General features: G+C 42.0%; 1 protein-coding gene across 1 annotated transcript; it reads left to right on the forward strand.

Moving 5' to 3' along the window:
• Window positions 1-985: 985 nt before the first annotated feature.
• Window positions 986-24,384, forward strand: ppp3ccb (protein phosphatase 3, catalytic subunit, gamma isozyme, b). Its single transcript, XM_026354027.1, has 15 exons — window positions 986-1,561; window positions 7,665-7,862; window positions 8,550-8,674; window positions 10,654-10,765; window positions 10,915-11,060; window positions 11,336-11,475; window positions 12,932-13,009; window positions 13,873-13,967; window positions 14,094-14,219; window positions 15,345-15,422; window positions 18,224-18,308; window positions 19,825-19,922; window positions 20,814-20,840; window positions 22,060-22,296; window positions 22,345-24,384. Exons 1-14 carry the CDS (start codon window positions 1,510-1,512, stop codon window positions 22,242-22,244), a joined length of 1,545 nt encoding a protein of 514 aa, XP_026209812.1. The 5' UTR covers window positions 986-1,509; the 3' UTR covers window positions 22,245-22,296; window positions 22,345-24,384.
• The last annotated feature ends 524 nt before the right edge of the window (window positions 24,385-24,908 follow it).

A 24,908-nucleotide genomic window follows, 5' to 3' on the forward strand; every position in this document is an offset into this window, starting at 1 on the left:
GGCTGTTTATTCAGCCAGGTTGTTGTCATATTGTTATTATATATATTTATATTTGATATCTACAGAACCTGTGTGTAAAGGTTTTATCTGCTGTATAACAGACTGGAAACCAAACCCCACTGAAAACCCTAACAATTTACTAACTCTTTGTACAGCGGCCATTAAATATGACAGATAGACAACTAGTCGTGGTGCTGAAGCAGTTCAGTTTGAACTACTCTAAATATCGGCATATAGAAGCCTTAGCATGCAGTTGGAATTCTCTGTTTAAACGGCGTCTGGTCGTCAGAAGGAGCCAGACTGCAGGCCGGGCTGAGTGAACTGGTTTTCTTTGTCTTCTGCATGTTACATAACTAACACCTTTAGCCGAGAGCTGGGCAAAATGAAGGCGAGTGTAAATTGCACAATTTGGAAACGGAGTCTGGCACACTCACAAAAAGAACTGCACTACGGAAGCCTGATGACTTCCCACATAAAACAACTGTGTAATTTTATTTAAGATATTAAATAAATACTTTACAGCTGATACTTCATGTAAAGCTGAGAAACATTCGTAGTTGACCTCATATTTTACACGAAGCTGGTAATACATCTGTACTTTTACTACTGACACTGATAATATTTGTAAAACTGTGAACTTTTATTACAGATACCTTATATGAAGTGGGTAATGGGTACTTTAACTACATTAGGGTAAAACTCATTCTTTGGATAGAAGGATCTGTCAAATGACTAAATGTGCAGTTTTACTACCGATAGTTTAATTATACGAAGCAGATAACACTTGTGCACTTACTGCTGATGCTGTGCACGAAGCTAATGGAGTATTCTGAAACTGTAGTACAGTGAAGTACTAAGAAATACTTTTGAGTACTTGTTGTAGCAGAAGTGAATCACGAGGATGTGGGTTGTCCTAAACTCAGCGGACCGTGAACGCGCCGCACCAGTGTCACGCTAACACTACATTACCCACAACCCCCCTCGTCGAGCCATGTTGTAGGAAATCCGCTTGCGGCGGATTATTGTAATCCGACAGAGGTCTGGACGACACATCGGATCACGACAGAGAAAAGCGAAAGTCCAGCGGCCTGTAACAAATGCAGCTGGTCCGATAATAACGGGATAAAGTTGGGATATGATCTGACGCCCCGCTCGGTGCCCCCGCAGACAGTGATCGGCGGTGCCCGGGCCGTTTCCTGGACCGATCCATCTCACACTGACAGCGGCTTGGCATCACTGCAGCGCTCGGCATAGAAGAAAAAGCTTTAATTTGTCGGCTAAACAGCCCCCTCCCTTCTCCCTTTCCCCGTCAGCCTTAGCTCCAGCCCGGCTCGGCTCGGCTCGGTTGCCCTGTCTGCGGACTGGAGCGCTGCTGCCGCCGCCGCCGCTCACGCTCAACTAGCTGGCGCGGCTAGCTTTCTGCAGCTAGCTAGCTAGCTAGTCGAGAATTGATCAAGTTTAGTTCGGTATTTCTCAGATTTTCGGACCCGCAGCACGGAACCAGGGAGGATGTCGGCGAAAGACCAAAACAAACTCTCCACCACCGAACGACCTATTAAAGGTAAGACTAGTTGTTGGTTCTCGTACATTTTGTCGTCGGGTGCAGGAAGTTAACGGTGGCAGCTGTCAAAGCTAGTTTGCTAACGCGCCGCTCGGTGACAAGTCGGTCCCGTTAACAGTTAATTTACTCGGGATTAATTTTTTGTGGAGCCCGGTGGATCACGGAGCTTAAACCACCTCTCCCCGTCATGAGGGGACGGTTATGCAAGTGAATGAATCCAGCGGCGGCTAATGATTTAGCTTCGTAGCTTAGCCGTCCCCGGAGAAGCAGATGTCAAACGGGGAACGGACACATGCGGTTCAGATTGACCGAGACCCCGGCGTCCTGTCGGGGAACAGAAACGAGCCGGTCCCCTGGAGGAATGTGCGTGTTGGTGCCAGCTATCGAGGGGTGGTGAAATCATTTCTGGGGGTGCATGTGACCGTGAACGCAGCGCTGCAGTGTTGGTGATTGAGTGCAGGAGGTGTGTTGTGACCCCCCCCCCGCTCCCTCCAACAGCTGTTTGTGGAAAAACGACTTTTAAAGGTGAGAAACGTTTTATTGGACCTGGTCTCTGCTGGACCTGGTCTCTGCTGGACCTGGTCTCTGCTGGACCTGGTCTCTGCTGGACCTGGTCTCTGCTGGACCTGGTCCCTGCTGGACCTGGTCCCTGCTGGACCTGGTCTCTGCTGGACCTGGTCTCTGCTGGACCTGGTCCCTGCTGGACCTGGTCCCTGCTGTGGTAGAACAGTGGAAACTGAACCACATCTGGGGAAAACTCTTCACTTCGAGGTTGTTGTAGTGTCGGAGTCTGAATGTGGGAGGTGTAAAGGACGAAACGTCTGCTTTTAGAAAACAACTTATTCTGCACAGGAAACACTGAAATAGACCCACTGCAGGTTTTCCTCAACACGTCGCTTCTCTGGGGCTGAAACTCACTCGTATCTCATCGATTCATCTGCTGATCGACTTCTTTTTGTTTCTTTAATTAACTGTTTGGAGGTTTTTCCATCATTCATTGTAGTTTTGTTCAGCCAGTAGTTGACAGCATCACATTCCAGTGGAGAAGATGAAATCAGAGGATTTTGGCTTTTATTCCTCAGAAATGACTCAGAATAATTCATCTTGTGGTTGTGGGTGTGTCTGCAGGGCTGCAGTGTTGGTGAGTGACTGTAGGAGGTGTGTGTGTTGGTCTTTACAGCAGCTGTGTTGGGGGGAAAACCTTTTAACACTTTATTAGGTCAACTTTAAAGTTTAGTCCCAGCAGGTTTACAGTTAATCATTCTTTGTACTATTGATTAAATGTATTCCTAAGATAAAGATACACTAACAGACTTGGCCATAAGTGGTGTGCACTGTTGCATGCCAGATAATAGAAAATAGTCGAAACCGTCACTGACCGTCTTCCAGAGTCTAGGGTGACATCTTTAAATGTCTCTGAGTGGGTTAGGAAGGCTTAGGAGTGTAAAGCTGCATTAAAGCATCCCATCATTAAACATGCCCTCTTAGAGTAGTCAAATATGGAGTAGCTCTGTTTAGGGAACCTCTTCAGCCTTCTTTCAACCTTTTTGTCCATTATATCACACAGAAAACGCTATAACTGTCAAAAAATGTTTTATCCACAATGAAATCGTGCCCAACCAGCACAAAGTGATGCACAGGAACACTATCTCACGTCTGCCTACAGTTTGTAAAGCCTGAGAATAATTAGACCTCATTCAACAAAGACACAGAGAGAGAACATCAGCATCAAAATAATATTCACTAACAGCAGCTATAAATTCAGTTCAGCCACTGTTTTATTATTTTTTTTTTATGATTTAGCTCATTTACACCATTTGCAAACTGAACATTTTCTGTTTCATGGACCTCCTCTTGGTGGTTACAGTTCATCCTTGCCGACAGCCACTGCAGCAGCTCAGTGTCCCGTTGAACCTGGTCTATGGGCTGTTTCTGTGTCCTCTTGTCTGTACCGATAGATCTGCTCAGTCCGCTCTGGCCTTTTGGCTTAGTTACTGATGGTAATCGAATCAGTCTGCCCGTTTGCGCTGCCTGGCATGTGTAATGATTCTGTCCTCATTCATGATTGATGGAGCTGGACCTGACGATGGAGCAGACTCATTCCCTTGTCATAGGCCATATGACGGAGCTCTTCCCTGGGATCTACGGGTCCTGTAGTAACTCCCTGCTCTGGGCTCCTACTTGTCAGGCTCAGGACGACGCTGGTAAACACTGGGATCTAAAGGTGAATCACTACCACATCATAGCTTTTTAAGACTTAGTCCAGCATTTAAAGTGTTACACCTGCTTGACTCACGTTACAACAATCGCAGCATGTTTTTTTTCTGTGGCTCCGTCTTATCTCTTGCCTCTCTCTCATCTCACCTGTTTAAAAGACTTTCAGCCATCCGGATTGAAAAAAACATTTTGTCTGCTGCTTGATAAAAGATGTTTAACCAGTTTTCCAAAGTTGTGATTGTGTCTGGAGCCTCTCCCAGCTGTTCCTCATCAACAGTACCCTCTGTACAGCTCCTCAGTCTATCACAGGGTCGCACATAGAGACAGTCACTCACAATCACATTCACACCTACTCAGTTTAGATTCCCCCGTTAACCTGTGCAGTCAGGAGGCACCCCACGCATTTCTCGTACAGGGAGAACATGGAAACTCCACGCAGAGAGGGCCCAGCCAGCCGGCAGGTTCAAACACACCACCGTCTTGGTGTACGGTGCGTCGCCATGCTGCTGTTTCTTATCATTCAGTAGATATTTTATCATCCAGATGCTCTTTGCTGATTGTACAGAAAGTGCTTTTAAACAGGTGAGTTAATGAACCTTCAGAGAAACCAGTGCTTACCTTTTGTAAACCAAATGTTTGCTAACACACAAAGAGTGCGAACCATCGCTAAATCTCCCTATTCCCTCTGAATATGAGCCATCCATAACAACTTATTCATCTAAGGGTTTCTGTTCTGCAGATGGATCCCTACTGGATTTTTCTAAACCCTCAAATTTCGAAATCGTTATTAAAATCCTTTTCACACTGCAACACTGCAGAGCAGAATAGTCTCACGCTCTGTTTTCTGTTTCCCATTTTAGTCTCACATCTAACCTCATTGTGTCCTCAAATACAGCACTAGATTATATTAATATCCTGTGCATGGTTCTATTTTGTTTGCTTGTTAACCATGCAGACAGTGGGGAAACACTTAGATGCCTGAAGTTTGTGCAGAGCAGCAGAAACACAGCTTGTCTGATACTCTCTGTGTTTTGCTTATATTTGACTGCCTTCTGACCACAGGGCGTACCGTGGCCAACAGGGACAAAGTTCTCTGCAAGTAAGACAAGCAACAAAACAGTGACACAGTTTTCATGCCTTTGGTTCTGAATACCACCACAGTGTGGACCATCAGCCTGAATTCACAGGTTTTGTCAAGAATATTGGATGAACCGTGCAGGAGTTGGGACGTGCCAACTACCTGGAGGGTGTAAAAGAGGTTTTCCTTCCCCAGGGAAAGAATTCATCCTTCATCCACCACAGTTGGGTCCTGCGGTCTCCTGGGCCTCGTGGTGTTCAGGACCTCACCAGTATGAACCAAATAGTTGAACTGCCCACATGTCATAGTTTTGTTCTGTCTGTTTGGTTCTCTGTATTTCAGGTGCTTGTTCACTGGAGCTCTCAGCTCTTTGGACATCATATCGACAGTTACCTCAGTGACACGTGTGGACCTGAGAGTCTGTAGTTGCTGATAGTTATAAAACTCTGTCCATTCAGCCAATGACAGGAACGGTGCATCTCTGTTGATGATTTGAATGCCACTTCCTACAGTGGGCAGTCACGCCTCATTTTCACAACTGTGGTTTTGTTTTCCTCTCTCACTTTGTTTCCTCAGAAACGCGATACTGGCTTTCAACTTATTGGGTAGATAATCTTGTCTGATCAGAATCTGTCTGGTTTCCTTCTGCTGGTGACAAACTGAGCTGGTGATGAACCAGTTCAGGAGAAACAACATGATTGGCTGAATGTGTGCGACCTGGTTTGGTTCCAGAGTTGCAAACTAAACTAGACCACTGGGCCAGAGTGTGTGTGAGAGTGTGTGTGTGTGTGTGAGTGTGTGTGTGTGTGTGTGTGTGAGAGTGTGTGTGTGTGAGAGTGTGTGTGTGTGAGAGTGTGTGTGTGTGAGAGTGTGTGTGTGTGTGTGAGAGTGTGTGTGTGTGTGTGAGAGTGTGTGTGTGTGTGAGAGTGTGTGTGTGTGTGAGAGTGTGTGTCTCTTCTGAAACACTTGTGTACATGAATGTAGAGGTAGAGAGCAGCCAGGCGTGAGTGGTGACACTGATCCAGTATAGAAGTGAAGAACAGTTTGAAACATAAATTCCTGATAATAAATCTCACATGTGTAAGTTTTTGACAGTAATGAACATTTTTTCACAAGTGAATGTTAATAGGTCCCTTTTTGTTGATTATAAATAGAAAGGTTCGTTTTTTTTAATAATTATGCAAAGTTCCTCATTTACCAGCTTGCGTTATTTCTTGACACAACACCGCCCTGTCAACATCATACATTAGATTTTCATAAATACAGACATACATAGCACAAGCTCCATTTGAGGAAAGCGTGTAATAATGCAGTTTCTGACCAATATAGTACAGTATTAAACAGGCATTGACTGTACTAAACTAAGGTACCTGTACATCTGTAAAGGGTAAAACAATGCAGACTGATATTTTTAATAGTAGCTCACAGTCTGTGTTTATTCTAACCTCTGTTGTAAACACTGCTTCTGTCCTCGACTCTAGAAGAGATTTTAACCTCAAATGAGTCGCTGCCCATGTTGTACACTAATAAAAAAACGTTTTCCTGAGCTCTACCTATTAGTCCTGCTCAGTGCCAGCGTTGCAGCGCTGCTCTACAGTGCAGCGTGCCACGCGATGGTGAGCATTACATTGATGGTTATCAGGACCAGAAACCTTCATCATGGCTTCATTAGTCATCAGCTAAATCATTGATACAGAAAATAAAGTGTCAACATAGCTTCTGTGACTAAGCTATTGTTGGATAATCATAAGCGTACAGCTACAGTAATCAGCTGCAGCCTAGTAAATATAAACAGTGAAACCAACTTTTACCTACTGCTGCTTGTTAGTTACAGTCCGTAACCTCGAGACTTGTTCAGCTCTAGAACAACCTTCTCTTTCAGTTCAGTGTCTCTATGTGAAATAAAGGTGTTTTCCAGAAATTAAGCGGTTTGGTATTTCCTCCAGGGGCTGGTGTGCTGCCAAACTGTGATCCATTGTCTTCAGGTCGAGCCTCGACATGCCGTTATGGTCTTTGGAGGACTTTCTGTTACTGAGCTGGTTGCAGGAATCTCTGTGAAATTCCACTGAATACTGCTCACCGTCAGGTGTAGGTCCGGTTTGATAATGGAGAACTGTCAGAACTGTAGTCAGCTGTATTCACATTGAAACACACACGCAATTGTAATAATTTAGTTGTGGTTGTGTTGAAGCCAGGTCTACAGAAATGCAGGTTCTCCCTAAGGTGGACTCTCTCAAGTTAAAGCTGTTGCTGTTTGGACCATTTTTGAATTAAACTATCTATGGGTAATTATTTTGGACGACATTTTGTGGTAAAGTGATTTATCCAAAAAATAATTAGGAGATTATTAAATAATTAAAAATTATTATTAGTTCACGCCTAATTAGCTGTCACACCGTGTCGACTACATTGATTAAATTAAAATATCCTGGACTGAATCAGTTGGTGATGAAGTCAATAAGTCTTAAATTAAATCTTAAGCTAAATATGGTTTAATGTTGTGCTGTTGGACATTTGAATGTAAGGAAAGGAACAAACAGGTGAATTAAAAATGAAAATGGTGGTTTGTTGCAGCTCTGGTCCGTCGTTTGCCTTCTGTGTAAAAGAAAAACACACTAAACTAGGGTCAGTTCTTTGTGTCTCTGCTGTCGGAGGGGACTGTGCTTCGTGTTTGTCACTCTGTGTTTTTGGTCTCATTCAGAAAACGTTGCCACAAAAGCACTTAGTAGACACTGGACCAAGTTGTCTGTCTTCAGTTGCTGCATATTTCACCAGTCTGTCCCTTTCCCGTCTGTCTCCTGTTTGTAGCGGTGCCATATCCTCCCGGTACACGCCTATCGGTCAACGACCTCTATGACAATGGGATGCCCAGCGTGGACCTGCTGAAGGCCCACCTGGTGAAGGAGGGCCGGCTGGAGGAGGAGGCAGCTCTACGAATCATCAACGAGGGAGCCAGCATCCTCCGCCAGGAGAAATGCATGCTGGAAGTGGAAGCCCCCATCACAGGTAAACACTCCTTGTCATAGTATCAGATGGATTTCCCCTCAAACTGAGACCATTTGGAGTCAAGTAAAGTGACACAAAGACGGTCTGTGTGCAGCAGCGTTTTCTGGAAACTCGGCCAGTTCTAGAGATCCACCCTGCCTCTGATGCAGCGGTGTATTTCTGCAGCTGCCCTCCCTGACATGTGGCTTAGCTTAGGTATCCAGACCTCCACCCCCATGCCCTCTGACTATTTTTATCGTCTTCTGCACGCTCCTTTCTCACTTATTGTTGCCTTGTTTTCATCGGTTTTCTTTGTTTTCATTTCTTGAAACTTTTTCTCCTGTTAAACATTTCGAGCCTGCTGAGAGTCTTTGTGACAGTAAGAGTTTTATTGCAGCTTCTTCTTATGTGCCACAGAGCTCCATTATTGTTGACAAACTATTAAAGCTGATGAGTCACACTGTTGTACACTATGAATAGACACTATAGTTTATTTTCACTCAGTCCCACATTTCTAAATAAATAAATATTTCTAATAAATAAAATGTGGATTAATCCGCCACTGAAAATAGTTCCCAACAAATGTTTGTTTAAGAATCATGCTCAGAATGAGAACTGTAGATTCTCTGCTCCACGAATGCAGTATGAACCTGTCTACAGAATAATATTGGAGATGCACACGTAACCCAACTTGTCTTTTGTCTCCAGTGTGTGGAGACGTCCATGGCCAGTTCTTTGACCTGATGAAGCTTTTCGAGGTGGGCGGATCCCCCAGCAACACCCGCTACTTGTTCCTCGGGGACTACGTGGACCGAGGGTACTTTAGCATCGAGGTAAGCGGCTCAATGTTTGAGTTTCTGCTATTTCATCTGACATTTGGAGCGGAGGCCTGTTGCTCGGCCTCGTCCCCTCACAGCTTAGCAGAGCGTCTTTAAATAGTCATAGCAAATGAAGGGCGCAGTGTCTGCCTCCTCGCCCTGCTGACTGCCATACTCAGCGCCCCACCCTCACACACACCCACTCAGACACACCAGCGTACGTGCACACACAAGCCTCCCAAACAATCCGAGGGAAGGACTGAGTGTGTTTTCTGGAAGGAGCCTTGTGTGTCTTGTGCAGCTATGGATGGCATGACATTTTTATTGGCTGCTGTCATGCTGCCTTGTTGGGCTTAGTGAGTATCCTGGAGCCCTTTCTGCACAGCTCAGGCTGGGCCACAGTGAGCTGCATTATCCTGTTTCAAAGACGCAGACAGAATCAGGGTCAGATACTTTATGAAGACGCAGATGTTCCATTGAACTAGATTAATTTACAAGTCATTTATCTTCAGAAAAACCAGACGCTGTATACACACAGTTAGACTACCTGACTGCTGTAAGACTGTTATTTTGTACTGCATGTTCCTGTAGCTGTTAGTTTTGGCCCCTGGACAAAGATATTACGGAATCGGCCGTTTCATTTGTTGTTGTATTAGTCAACAAAAAAAGGGAAAACGTTTTAGTCTTGTGTTTTTATTTTTACAGCTTTTAAACAATTTGAGTTCACAGCTTCTCCATCTTTGTCAGGTTACCATGGTTACAGCTGTCTCTGTTGTTCCAAGTGTATTTATTCAAGTAATCACAGTTTTACACAGTATTGTACTGTAGTATTTTCATTTTCTGACAGGTTATACTACTAAATACTACTAATAGTGTATTTGTTATGTGACAGCTACAGTTACTAGTTAGAGATTAAACTAGTGGTTTAAAACCTTTTTTACCTGTTTAGTTGTGTTTGCTTGTCATGTTTTAGTTCTTAACTTTATGTCAAATTATTCACAGACTCCAGCTCAGTCTGCTCTAAAGGTACCGCTTCCTGTCTAATTCTCAGAGGATTGTAGACTTTTTCATATGAGATACTGAAAAATATTGCCCTGTTTCACTACTGAGTGCAAACCTCACAAATCTACAGACTTCAAAGCCACATTTCTGGATAAAACCCAGGCGCAGAGTAATGTACTTCTTCCAAGTTGGACATTATTGTTATTATTTCTTTGCACTTTCTTCCACTTCCATAGGTGATTAAACCAGTTTACATTGATTGTTTACATCAATTTTCCTAGTCCAGGCAGCAAAAATGCAATGAGTGACTCATGCCTTATCCACGGAAATCTACGTACTGTGTGTCGGCCTACATCGCAGTACTCCCGTCATGTACTTCATGCTATACAGTGAATCCATTTGCTTGTTATGCTTGTCTTTCCTCTGCGATCAGGCCTGTTTAGTTTGGATGAACAGCTGGTCAGTTCTGGCTCATTATCGACTCCTTCAGAAACACACATAAAAAGAAATGAAATTAAACAGGTGGTGTGATGCAGCACAAAAACACTGAGTGAATGACTGGCAGCAGAACAGAGTGGGTTTGTTTGGACGTTAAGGATTACATCTGTCAGATCCACTCACTGAGTTCCAGTCCATCACTGGTTCTTTTTCCTGATAACAAACACATTTCTATGGGTGAATTATCTCCATCAGACCTGATTCCTGGAAAATCTTAATGTTAATGGGTTGCCAACTCCTGCACATGACAATTCAATAAGAGAATGGAAAGACAATAAAAGTGATCTGAGCAAGTCTCCTGCTAACATCAGTCCATAGAAAGTGTTTGAATGAAGTGTTCCCTCTGGAGCTTTCAAGTGAGCATTTACTGCTCCGTGATCATATTGATTGAAGAGTCTATTCCTGATGGCTCTGGCACGGTTTATTGAATTATTGTTTAAATCAGATTTGACTGTATGAGTAACTTTCTCCTCCAATGTGTTTCCCCACCTCAGTGTGTACTGTACCTGTGGGCTTTGAAGATCAACCACCCGAAGACACTCTTCCTCCTTAGAGGCAACCACGAGTGCCGGCATCTCACAGAGTACTTCACCTTCAAACAGGAGTGTAAGTCTCTTTTGGTTTGTTTGAGTTGCTCTTTGAAAGTCCCCGCCATAGACAAACGTCTGATCTCCCTGTATGCTTTGATACCGAGAAGGCGTGGTTCAGCAAAGTCTATTTAAAATGACGTGTGTGTGTATGTGTGTGTCCTTCAGGTAAAATAAAGTACTCGGAGCGAGTGTACGATGCCTGTATGGAAGCATTTGACTGCCTGCCTCTGGCTGCTCTCCTCAACCAGCAGTTCCTCTGTGTGCATGGAGGTCTGAGCCCTGAAATCACCTGCCTGGACGACATACGAAAGGTGAAGCAAGTTCAGCTGAGTATGGCTGTTATTTGAGTTCCCTGGAGTCGGATTAAATCAATTTATCGTTCAAATTATCTATATCTTCACTAACAATAAACCCAGACCTTATAGAAATAAGTCTAAATAAGTAGTATGTCCGATTTTAGCATCAACTTATTGCTGCTGCTGTGATGTCTCTTTGTTTTATACAGTTTGTAATATTGAAGATGAGACTCAGTTGGAGTCTAACAAACCCTCAGTGGGCTCTGTCTAAACCCTCTTTGTGTTTACAGCTGGACAGGTTTAAGGAGCCTCCTGCGTTCGGGCCGATGTGTGACCTGCTGTGGTCGGACCCGGGGGAGGACTACGGCTCAGAAAAGACCCAGGAACACTTCTGCCACAACAGCGTCAGGGGCTGCTCGTATTTCTACAGGTAGGATGCTATCAGGACTCTGAGTGCTGCTGCAAATGCTCGTGCATTAAAAAAGACAGAAAGCAGCTGGGTCTGTTAATCTGAGCTGATTAAAGCTTTTCTAAACAATGGCTTATCTCTGGATAAGTGACCGCTGGTTAAAGCCGCTGTCAGACAGATACTGAAAATAAATATTAGCATTATCTGCTCTGTCTTAATATTTGTACTGAATTTGCAGTGTTGACACCACATGGAGGTCACAGTGAGGTGAAAACTGCTGCTGCTCAGAAGCCTCTTTTATCCTGTGTTAGTTTGTTTTTATAACTCATCATTTTAACGATTTAAGAATTACACCGATTTCCTCTAATGTCGCTAATAGATCTGTTAGTGATTATGGCCTCCTGTCATGATGAGTGTTATTTGGACAGGTTTCTAAAAGTCCACCGAGTGCATTGCTGAGTGAAAAGCTTGAAGTCCATCCAGGTTCTGTAGCTTCTGGCATTCGGCTCCAAACCACAGCCTTGTTCCCTCAGTGCATAATTGTTCTGACATAGTCGAACACAGTCGGGACGTTGCTTTAACGCTAACATACACTGACTGAATGATTTTTTTAATCCTGCCCTCTTTGTAATTGACATTATTTGTCCCTTCACTTTGAAATTTTACCTGTTTTGATGTTTTATCTTGTAAGGTCAGTCTGTAGCAGTGGTTTTTGTTACTGCTTTTAAAAACCCTGAGCTTCCAAATATCTTATTTTCCTCACGTCATAAGGAGTAATGTGATTTTTAGCAGCACCCCTAACTCTTCCATTAACTCTGGGTTAATTATTCATAATCTCTGAAATACAGTCATTTCTTTTATTTTACGCACTAAAACCATTTTTAACCAATAAGACATTTTCTTCAAACTGTGTGTAAATTCAGAAACTTCCAGAATTGTATTTACGATGCACACACATTTTATCCTCCACACAGTTTGTACCAATATCTTTCATACTGTTAATGATACAACAGTAAACGGTGTCAAACTGCTGTTATACTTACAGTATATTTCAATTCATGCCACTTGTTAAGCCTGATGGTCTGATATCATAGGATGACAAAAACAATCTCAGAGGCGCTAATGGAAAAAATAGTCCTTTTATTCCCACTGCAAAAATGCAGGCAGTGTTTCCTGCTTTTGGTTATAATTTAATGAAGTGTATCAGCAGCTTCTGTGAGGATCAGATATAAATGTCTCCTGAAGAAAAAAGCTTTGACCTTAATTAATCTCTAATTTTAGCACTTTGAGCATCTCTTTGACTCGACTTTAAGCAGTTTTCTTAACTGTCGCAGCAGCTGAGGTGATGGAGAGACAGGCGAGCTGTAGGAGGAGACATCATGGCTCCACATTATGAAACGACCGTCCACTGAAATCCACTGTTTGTTTGCCAAACTGGCATCTTCTCCTGCTCTGTCACATCTTTTCTGTTTTTCAGTTACCCAGCAGTATGTGACTTCCTGATGAACAATAACCTGTTGTCTGTAATCCGAGCACATGAAGCCCAGGATGCAGGGTGAGTCAAACATCCACCTAGATTTTTATATTACCTGCTAAATGATGGGATGATCGTCTCCTATTATAATCTTATTTTCTATTTTGAGCTTTGCAAACAGGAAAACGCAAAGTTTTACGCAAGTAAAAGTATGTGAACCCCTTGGAATGACCTGTTTGTGGTTATTGCTGTCAAAAGAGGTTTGGCCACTTTTCCAACAGCCCTTGAATGTTTAATGGGTGTGTTCAATGAAGATTATAATAGTTGCTATGTTATTATCTTAAGCACTTTGTTTTTGTCTGTACTTGTGACTTAGAGGACGATCAGATGACATTGTATGAGCAGTTAATGTAGAAACCCAGCTAAAGACACACTTTTTCTTGCCTCTGTAATTGCCCACCCACACTCAGATGTGCTGTATCTCAGAAATGTTGAAACTGTGCGTACGTTGTCACAGTTTGTGATCATTTCTTCAGCAAACCTGACCAAAGGTATTCATTAACAACCTAAAGCAGAATAACCAACATTAACTTAGCTGTCCGTACTAGCTGGGCTGAAAGAAAGAGTGAATGAAAGAGCCTGTATCAGTTTGATGTGCGCATCTCTACGAATAAAATAAGATAAAAAAGGAAAATTCATAATGTGGCAGTCAATGGTATAGCCTGTTTTTCACAGTGACAATGATAAAAGAACTGAATATGATGATTTCATGAATGGGGACAAAACTCTGAACTTATGACAAGCGGCCATTTGAGGACATTTGTTTATTTTAAGGTGACTTGAGCCACAGTGTTGGATAACGTCCAATACTCTTAGTCTCTGCTGCCTTAATGTTCTTATCCAACTTTCATCCTTTTCTAATTATGTATTTTTCTGTGTTTCAGTTATCGAATGTACAGGAAAAGTCAGACGACAGGCTTCCCTTCTTTAATTACAATCTTCTCAGCTCCTAACTACCTGGACGTGTACAATAACAAAGGTAAGAGATGAAGGACAGAAACCATGGCAACATGCTGGAAACCTGGAGCCTTGGCAACAGGAGACAAAAAGTGGAGCATCATGAAGTAGAACTGTTAACGTGAGTGTGTGTGTGTTTTGTCGACAGCGGCGGTGCTGAAATATGAGAATAATGTGATGAACATCCGGCAGTTTAACTGTTCCCCTCACCCCTACTGGCTGCCCAACTTTATGGACGTCTTCACCTGGTCTCTTCCCTTTGTTGGAGAGAAAGGTGAGAGACCTGCCTGCTGTGTGTATATGTGGTGCTTTAACGTGGAAGTGGTTTTATTATTGTTGTTTATATAACAGTGAGGGATCCAAAGTGAACAGTTAATATTCAGGTGATTACACTTTAATAAAAACATAGAGATGAATCTACATTTCTAAATCTTTCACACAGCACCTTTAAATCGGATGAGGTCTAGATCTGCCTAGTGACACAGACGTTATGTATCATATGACATAGCTACAGTGCAGGAGGGACGTCATTACGAGTTCTTGGCTCTTTGTATAATTGTGTTACATAATTAGGTTTACTGTGTGTTTACAGTCTAGCTTCAGGCCTGTTGTTTTGACCCCAACTGTACGTTACAGGGTTTGAATCATTTGCTGCATTTACATTCGAGCACTGACCATTTTTCAAAGTTTGAGTTCGAGCTGAGGTAAAGACTGAGAGTGCAGGGCTAGAAGATAGTTCATCAAGCTTTAGAGGCAAACTGACTTAACTAGGAGATCATTTTGTCCACAGGACAGGACAGGGAGTCGCTGTGCCTCACAGAGCTGCAGTGACAGTTTTCCAACAGCCTGGATTGTTATCTCTAGATAGAGCCGTCCGTCTGACTCAGTTGGGTCATAATATCTGTAACAACAGAGCCCCCGAGTATCTCAAAGGCCGCTTTCTAACACTAACATGGGAAGTTGGTTCTGTAAATAATGGGCTGCAAGTTAAATTGTGGTTTATTGAAAACTTCAAGGACCACAGTGGAAATAAGTCTTAAACTGGAGGATTAATCTTTAATTAGTTTACTCATAATTTAGCACAAATGCCTCCCTTCTGCTGGTTTGAAGATTTGATGGCATTTGAAGAATCCAGCTTGTACCTAGCAAATATACCATGAAAGATAATGATCAGCTTATTAATTGAGAATAAAAATAATTCAGTTGTAGTTCCATGGGTCAAGATTTCAATATGTAAATGGATTTAGCTCATTTGTTACAATACTACCAATTTAAGAAAATGCTGCTGTTTGTCTGTGCTGTGAAGTGTTTAGTTTTTGTAACGACCATTTGCCTGTTGGAGGTTAAACCTGCACATGAGCTGTATGTGACTCTGGCCTGTGCTTGTGTTTTCACACAGTGACAGAGATGCTGGTGAACGTGTTGAACATCTGCTCCGATGACGAGCTGATGTCAGAAGGAGACGACACATGTGAGGGTAAGAACATGTCGCGCCTCTGTACTCGTCATTAAATCAAGGCCGTACAGATGTTTCCACTCGTCGAACTGCCTGATTTTAGAGAAAAAACCTGCAGGGGCATGAAACAGTTTGTCACCTTGATGTTTTGTGTGATGTTATGGTCGTGTGGTTGTAGGGTGTAAGATGTGAAAGCTCTTCTTGTTGTTGGACAACAGCAGATAACTTTATTCTCACATTCCTTCTCACTATGTGTATATAGCAGGCAGCTATACAGTATTTACAAGAGTCACTTAATGACCTAACAAAAAGGAAGTCCAGTTGCCATGACTGAACTTCCAGACAACTTGACCTGGGTGAGAACGAGATTTAAGTGAAACAGCCACATGTGAACAAAAAACAAGCGTAACGTCACTTTGCGCTACAGTCAAGTCAGTTTCCTAAAAACTGCTGGGTTACTATACGGTCCAGTCAATCAAATATAAAGCTCCCTCCCCTGACTCCTGTGTCTGTTGATGCTCTCTTCTAAAATGATGTATAAGCCCATTGGCTCCTCCTGAAGACTTCAGTCTTAACCTGTAAATCCTACCTGAGAACATGTCGACTTTGTTAAACAGGTTGCTTTTAGTTGCAGAACATCAGTCTCCAGGTTGAAGCTGCAAATTCAGCATTAAAGATGCACTGTTGAATTTTCTGACGTGTTTAACTTATCTTAATGTGGTGATGTGTAAAGCCTCCTGCCCAGGGATTTGCTTATCAATTTTGATACTCATGCTACAGCTAGTTTGTTTCCAAAAGTTGTATATTGTAGCTAGACCTGGAGAAATAAAGCACACAATACAAGGAGACAATCGTAGAAACACAGATAACAAAGAGAAAGGGGAAGATGCCTCAGCCAGGTTTGAAAGAGAAGCAGAACAATTGGCCAGGACTTAAAAGTCCTCAGATTAGAGCAGAGCTGCACCAGAAGATAACAGCTGCTCACTGTAGTTTTATCAAACAAGAGGAAAGGATGCATGTCTTGGGGACTATTTTAGCAGTGGATTAGTCCACATTTGGTCCCTACTGAGCGTTTGTGGCAGCAGGGTGGTGAATGTGGGACTAAGTCAAAGTAAACGGCAGTGTGATGAGGGAACATGTTGGTTATCACAACAGTGTGAATCACTGATGTTTGGAATCGTTTTTAGCCACGTTTTGGAGGCGTGGCTCCATTACAGGCAGTGAACAGTCATATTCAAAGAGTGTGCACATTGAGGGTTGACCTACAGCAAGTCTTTAACACGCAATATAATTAATCAAACCGATCACAGCCGGAAGAGGAACTGAAACCCTGGAGGAAGCTGAAGTGTGGTGTTGGCTGATGAAGCGACTTGTGTGTTGGTGTGGTGGTAAAGCTCACTCTCCTACAGTAGCTGCTGGGAGCTGACGCCAACACATTGCAGTGTTTATCCACAGAGAGTGGCCGTGTGCCAGAGCTGAGTCTCTACAATCTGCTGCTAGGTCATAATGTTTTGTTCCCAGAGCAAACATTACACTCACATACTGTGTGTTTGCAGCAGTGAGGTCTGAAGCCACACACACTGCTTTCTCCAACAGAATGACCTCAGTGTTGTTTCAAAGTTAATAATAAAGTTTATTTATATTGTACTTACCACAATCAACAATTACAAAGTGTTTAACAAGGCTGACAGACAAAGAACTGAGAAATACTCACAGATCAACATGAACACACTGAATTCGATCAGACAACAAAAGCTCAGTTACAAGATGATTCTTGGGCAGATTATTCTATAGCTTCAGTGACAGATAAACGCTTCCCTTGCATTAGCCACTAGGTCCCTCTCTGAGACCTCAGACTGCAGCAGGTCGATACGAGGGAAATAATTCAGAGATGTAATCAGGGGTCGGGTAATGAGCAAATTCTACATCCAGCTGTCTGCCGGTGTATGAGCTTCTAGAGGAGTCATTGGGCTCTTTTGTGCTGTGTTACAACAATATGGAGTCTGTGAACTGATGTTTGATTTATGCCAGTTAACAGGTCATTGTCCAATCACAAGTGACAGCATGTGGGATGGACTCTGTGTCTTTAAAGTTAAATACTGAAGTTTGCCCAAAGTGAAGCTGTGTTAGTAGCTGTCTGCTGATAACTCGCAGTGATTCAGTGATAAATTAGAAGCTGCAGCTGTCACATAAACAGTGAAATGTTGTCTCACATAAAACTAAGACAAACAGAGTGGAGGGCCTTTACAAAAGATCTGCTCATGTTAAATGTCTCTTCTATCTAACAGAACATTGTCAAAACTGTCTGTACAGGAAAATGGCAAATTGACAAATGAAGACCCAACACATTTATCCAGTACATGGTATTCATTCAAAGGCATCAAGTACTAACCTGTATGTACAAATAACCGCTCACTAACAAAAAGAATTCAAAGCAGGAGTACTTCTGGTATTTCTCACAACCTCTGGTGCCCTTAGAGGAAGCAATAAAAGGCCTTTATAAAAGGATGGTTAACACATTCAAAGATAGACCAGCACATGTTGGACACTGGCAATGAAGATATGTCTTAGCCCACATTTAATAAAGGCCTTGTGCAAATTTACATGCATGTCATTAATTTACTATACATAAGTTTCCCTTTCGAGAGCACAAACACTTTACGTCTTCCTCAGGTCTCTATATTTGTGGGATGTAAATTAAGAGCAGACTAAAGACAGAACACTATTATTTCTCAGAGCATCAGCTTTAATTATCATATGTATTTCTCACTGTTCCTACATTTTCCCTCCACTGACTGACGTCCTCTCATGTTCTTGTTCAGGTGGCGCTCCAGCTGTCAGAAAGGAGGTGATCAGAAATAAGATCCGGGCCATTGGAAAGATGGCGCGTGTCTTCTCTGTGCTCAGGTGTGTGTTTATTTTTCTGATTGGTTGAAATTCAGATAAAGAAAAATCTTTTGAAGGTTGAGCCCTTACTGCACTTTCTGTGTGGAACATGAACAGTAATGAGGTTTAAATCTAAATGATTTGGTTTGACTTTTTAAAGTGATGCTGCTTCTCTGGCAATGAGAGATACTGCATTCAGGAGGACCGTCTTCATTTAAAGATAAATTTAAATAAATAAGGTTATTGGACTGAAACCGTGTGTGGACTGTTACACGTCAGCTGTATCCGTGTTCCAGTCCTGCTCCACTTTACTGGAAGGCTAATGACTTTTTCCTTGATTTGCAAGTGTCCTCTTTATTCTTGAGCAAGTGTGTCAGAATAATTTGTCCTTTAAAGATGAATATTCTTTTTCTGAAAATGTCAGTTATTTTAAGGCCTAGAAAAGCATCACACACGTGTCCAAAGCGCTTCTTCCACTTCTATCTATTATTAGTGAATTAACTATCACTATCACACTGATGATTAGTTTTGCTTTTATTATCTGTGTGATTTATTTTATTTTTTTACACTGCAAGGTGTGTACCAGCCTCACTACAAAGCACGATTAGTACAGTTCAGTTACACTAGTGCAAAAGTTTGAATGTGTTACAAATATAAAAAAGACATTTTCGGAATATCATAAATACCAAAGATCGCCCACGCAGCTCAAAACCCTCATGCAGCTAACAGATAGAAACCACAGACACAAACATATTTACAGTAGCTATTCATCAGCCTGAGACAAAATGTTTTCAGTTGACATTAACTCGTTTTTCAGAATCTGCTGCAGATATTCATCTAAAACTATTGGCTAACATTGACTTTCATCTAAAATAACTAAATAATAATAAAGTTAACGTCAGTCAGAAAAGCAAACAAATTCTGTTTAGGTGTAAAGTTGGTTAAAAGTCAAAAGCTAAAATGCTATTAGATCTGTCATCAGACCGACTAGTAGTATGAATAACCAACTGAAACTTGTAGTTTAGTTAGTGACTTATCATGATTATTACGTGTGTGAGTCAGGTTGTGACTCATCAACTCATTTTCTGAAACTTGAGATGTGATGGCAAATCTACAACCAAAGCTCACACAGACAACTGAACTGCACATAAAAATAATCCAGTAATCCAAATGATAGATTAGTAACAAGGCTCAACAGCTCACAGACGCCTGTTACATAGAAAAACAGCAGAAATCTGAATTCCAAATGCATTTTGTAGTTTGTTGTAGTTGTTCCCAACGTCAATGGCTTCAGGAAGAAGTGAGTTAATTAATGCGCTGTCATGTACTTTGGTAGATTGTTTACTTCAATACTCAGCTTCTAATAACTTGTGCTGTAGCTTCTTGATTTGTCCTAGAATATATGAAGAAGTCTCGAGACGGTGCTAATGGAAGCTAGACGTGTTTGTCAGGTCATATTGTAATAAAGATTAAAGGTCCTGTTTGAATCACTGTTGATGTTTGAAGGGTTAATATTTGTGTGTCTGTGTGTTGGCAGAGAGGAGAACGAGAGCGTGTTACAGCTCAAGGGGCTGACCCCGACCGGAACGCTGCCTCTGGGAGTTTTGTCCGGAGGTCGGCGAACCCTGCAAAGCGGTAAGTGTGAACAGCATCACAGCCCAGCATCCCACCAAAGTCTAACACAGAGTCCAGCTAACACTAACTCCCTGTGCCTGCACTCACACTGAGACACTAACCACTCAGAAATGGCCCCAAACTCCACCTCAGAAACATTTCAACACACACACACAGTGAAATGAAGCGGTGAAGTGGTGTCGTCTCCTCCTCTGAAGGACCATTCTGTTGAAGCATCTCTACCTTGCTGCCCTATAAAGACAAAGACAGAGAGTGAAGGTGGTTCAGACAAACTGTAAAACAGAAAGATTACTTAAATACCAAGTGTTTGTTCATCTACTAATAATCATACTGATATCAATAATACTTTAATGTACACTTCTCATGTGTTTGAAGGTAGAAAAAGGAAGTCCATTACTTTTGCATTGTGTTTTTCTAGACGGCACCAGGCTAGCAGCTTCCCTCACTTTCTGACTGACAGTTTTACAAAATAAAAAACTAAAATTGAATTGATTCGATTCATATTTGATGCTGATTACCTCTCTGCTCCACTGATGAGTCAATCCTCTAATCGTTTCATCTCTGGCCCAGTTTGATATCTGATCATCTCACTCCGAACTGAAAGATCGATCTCTGTGATTCGGCGTTTTCTTTTTATGGCAGCATGGTGTAAACACTTTTTATTCCTCTAACAAACCCTGATGATGACTTTAATCATGTACTGAGCTCTAACCTCTGTGGTCACTACATTGTGGATTGGGGGGTGGGGGTTGTCTGATGATTGACTGACTACATGTTAACAGGGCTGACTGATTGCAGTGATAACGTGACTGACTGAATGCATTGATATATAACGTTCCCACTTTCTCTCCATTGGTTTTGGGCATGGCACTTCTACTCACGCTTACACAGCCACCGTAGAGGCAGAAGAGGCACGAGGTACGCAACCATCTCATCTGTCTCTGTCTCTCTCTGCTCTGTGTTGTTCACCTGTTTCAATGATGTTGTCTGTTTAAAAAATCGTGGTTAAAGGACATTTTGTCACTTTCAGCCTCCTCCCTCGTGTTCTAACAGAGAAAACAATTCACTAGAGCACAAGATCTGTTTTTATTCATATGAGGAGATTTGTTCGTAACAGCAGTGTAGCTCAGATAGTCGCCCTTAGATTTAAAGAGTGAACACGATTCACAAAGTTTAAAATTGTAAGATTTTATAAATCCTCCCACTGTGTCTGTTAAACCAATGTAGTTCAGTAGAAGTAGAAAGTGACATGAAAATTGAAATGCACTAACCACAAGTACTACTTACGTACTTGAGTAACTTTGACAGTACATCATTTTAAAGTTGTGGTTGAGAGAACAGACTGTGTTGAATTCTTTAAAAAAGAGGAATGACTCAATTGATTAACTCAGTAAAGTGGACTTGATTTAAAACAAGTCTGTGATGAGATGAGAAGATGAGTCTTGATGTAAAAAGCTGTATCATCTGCATAGAAATGAATAAAATAGTGATTAGTAAAAACATTAACCTTCCATATTTAACATAAACAGTGAGGTGTATGACATACAAACACAACATGTGTCTATGAATCTATGATCAGCATCTTAACCTGATACTTCTGACAACATCACAGAAATGAGTGTCTCTTTTTTACCTACAAGTTAAATCAGTGAAATGACCCTTTATTGAAAGTCTGTTTCTCTGTCTCCATGCTGTCCTCGTCCTGTTTTGAAGTAAGTTTACTGTCCTTGTAGTATTCTTTATACGCGATGTATCAGTGATAGATGGCTGCAGCAGGGTCAGACATTAAACTGTTGATTTGTTAGTTATTAAATACACTTTGTATTCAACTCATGTACGTAAATTCATTATAACATTTTATTTAATGGTAAATCATTTATGATATAGTTATTATAGTGATTATTGTCACGTTTTATGTGTTGTTGGTGGCAGCACAAACTAAACCCTCCACAATCATCAATCAGTTTAACTCTGAAACCACAAACGGAGATTTACTTCTATTCTTCATGTTCTAGTAGTTTGAGAAATACCGGGTCAGGTCCAGGTGTTGAAACTCCCTCTGAGTGGGTTTGTGACCCTGCTGTCTGTGATCGGCCCGTCTGCGGCTCTGCTCTCATCGACTTCTGTTTCCTCGCAGCCATTCAAGGCTTCAACCCGCAGCACAAGATCCAGAGCTTCGAGGAGGCTCGAGGTCTGGATCTGATCAACGAGAGGATGCCACCCCGCCGCGACAGCAAGCAACACGAAGCCACCCCCTGCCTGAACAACCTGCCGGCCAGCACCGGACCTCCAGACAAGAACGGCACCAATGCACAGGCCTAGAACCTCCCCGTTTATCTCCCCTCTTCTCCTTCTTCTTCTCCTTCTTCTCCTTCTTCTCCTTCTTCTCCTTCTTCTTCTTCTCCTTCTTCTCCTTCTTCTCCTTCTTCTTCTTCTTCTTCTTCTTCTTCTTCTCTCCTTTCCTTCCTCCCTCCCTCCCTCCTTCCTTCTGTTCTCCTCTAAAAACAGGAGATGCAGCAGTTCAGTCCGAGCGACTCTCACCGCGCTTAATTTATTTTATCATCTAAGTATCATAGTTTAAGACTGAACAGGATGAAATCTCAGCCGTACGTGGACCTGACCTGAAGGCAGTCACTGCCCGGTCCACTCCAGGCGAATCCACTTTATGATCAGAACAACACTTGTTGATTTAGTTGAGGGAGGAAGTGACGCTCATTCAAACGCTGTGTTCGTGCCCCCACCCCCCACACACACACATAAACGGAAACAAAATCAGATTGCATAAAATCCATCCTTTCTTATGCCAATGATAGTGTGACTGAGCTCCGAGGAGCAAGTATTGACATTTATATTATATATGTATATTTTAATTGTTCCCTCTTTTCAATGTGATGGGTTTTTTTTTTTTTTACAGCACATAGATTTAGGCTTAATTATCCAGAGCGGGGTGAGAAGGGGTGAGAGAGGGAGGGAGGGAGTCAGGGGTGAACAGAAAGACAGAGGGGAAGAGTTAAAGGGTTATTTCACTTTATTGTTGCAACTTGGGTTTTGAGTGTGGAAGTTCATTATAAGGTCGAACTCGAGGTCCTCTGGCTTTTCATTCATGGTCATGCTGAGTTGACTCAGATGTGAAGAAGCTACTAACTGGTATTTTCTTGTGAAATCACTTGGGTCTTATTTTGAGGCTTTGGCCGTTGTTTCCATCAGTGACGACACAACAAAGTTAAACTCTTAGATTTGGGAACTTCACAAAAAGAACTGCTTAAAGATGACACAGCAGAAAAATTCAAATAGTAGTTGGTTCCAGTATTTTCTTGTTATTCTGAGATTAATTCAGTTTTTAAGAGAAACTTCTCATAACAACAACATGATAAATGAACATATAACGAGATGCTAGTGTGAATGTGTGATCGAGGTCTGCTGTCCGATACCGAGTCACAGCGCAGCCACTGATACAGAACACACACACGATGGTCACACGTGTGCTCGGACAACAAGAGTCTTAATACATCACGTCTCCACGTCGTCATGTTGTGAGTGCTTACGACTCCCCAGGCAGTTATTTCTTTAAAATAAGAATAAATATATAAATATGTCACTATAGCCTGAAATATTTACTGAGTTTCAGAAACAGTAAAAGTTTGATTGTCATTCTGTTTATGCGAAACTCTCAAGGGACCATTACGACCTGCAAGGCAAAGGTCAGCCGACAAAACTGTGTACTGTGTTGAAACCAGTAAAGAATCTCTGCCGTCGATTCTCAGATGTTGTTCAGTGAAATACAAAGAAATAAAATGTATAATTTGATAAGTAGAATAATAAATAATTCATAGTAACAGTCAAAGAAATCTGATAACAGAAGAAAACAAAGTTCAGCACATTGTTACTAAAGTAAAGTCTTTATTTGTCTTTTTAAGGATTTGTGTTCCCAGATTTCAGATACTACTAAAAGTTAATTGGAGATTAAAACATGAATTGATTTAGTTGCGTATGAGGGATTTTCAGAAATCACCTGATGTTTTCTGCACAATTAAAATAATTAATTTTAATTCTAATTATCGTGCTGATAGAAATTATGGACAAAATCTCAAAATACGACCCAAGTAAAGCTTTAAGAAGACAAACATATGAGCAGGAATATAAAGGGAGACGGGAACTAGAGGTGTGTTTTCAGCAGTGATGAGGACTTGGGGGGTTTGCTTTAATGGTTTTGTTTTTTCTTGATTCTTGGGAGGTGGGTGGAGTGTGCAGGCCTCATTTCTGACGCGTGTTCAGGTCTCAGAACATATCTCACAGAATGTACAGTAACGGTTAAACAATAAAAGCAGAAAAAAAACAGATCCTTTTTCTTTACAGCTGAATTTGGAAAAAAGCTCAACTTTTTTTGTCGACTACATGTATTGCGAGGCCTCTCATTTATGTAGATGTTTCACTCCATTCAAATAAAAAAACAGAAAAGTAACCGTGCTTGTGTGTCTCTTGACTGCTGCTGCTGCTCTCGACGCTCAAGGACGCCGTCTCTGTGTCGCCGAGCGGCTGCCAATCAAAGCCCAGCGTGGGAAGTGTTGCTTTGAGCGGATTAATCCAGCGGGGACACGAGTGGCATTGAAACATTGCCAGCTCCTCGCTTTTATGTGCAGGACCCATGTGTTTCTTAGCAACACAAACCCTCCACATTATTACCTGCAGTTCACTCCAGATGAAGCATCCACAGCTCAAGTTTGCTGAATCCAGACAGAAACGAGTCGTGAAAATAAAAATGCAGCTGCGGGGGTTTGAACACGAAACAGTCAGAGTGCTGCAGAACCTGTCGCCAGTACAGGTACAAATAATCCAAGTTGAGAGGTGTGAAACGGTGGAAACAAATCCAACAAAGCAGAGATGACGTGCGTTGTGTTGAATATTCCAGGGATCCAGTTCTGGTTACTGGTTCTTTAAACATGAAGGAGCCTCATATGGTTCTGAGCTGAGTAGAAAGCTCTGGAC

The sequence above is a fragment of the Anabas testudineus genome, chromosome 12 (genome assembly GCF_900324465.2).
Source record: "Anabas testudineus chromosome 12, fAnaTes1.2, whole genome shotgun sequence".
NCBI lineage: Eukaryota > Metazoa > Chordata > Actinopteri > Anabantiformes > Anabantidae > Anabas > Anabas testudineus.

Bases quoted from the DNA above. Each gene is read 5' to 3' on its own strand.
- ppp3ccb (XM_026354027.1), top strand. From the start codon at position 1,510: ATGTCGGCGAAAGACCAAAACAAACTCTCCACCACCGAACGACCTATT. The intron at 15,423-18,223 runs GTAAGAACATGT...GTTCTTGTTCAG, and splicing joins AGGAGACGACACATGTGAGG to GTGGCGCTCCAGCTGTCAGA. The intron at 18,309-19,824 runs GTGTGTGTTTAT...GTGTGTTGGCAG, and splicing joins CGTGTCTTCTCTGTGCTCAG to AGAGGAGAACGAGAGCGTGT.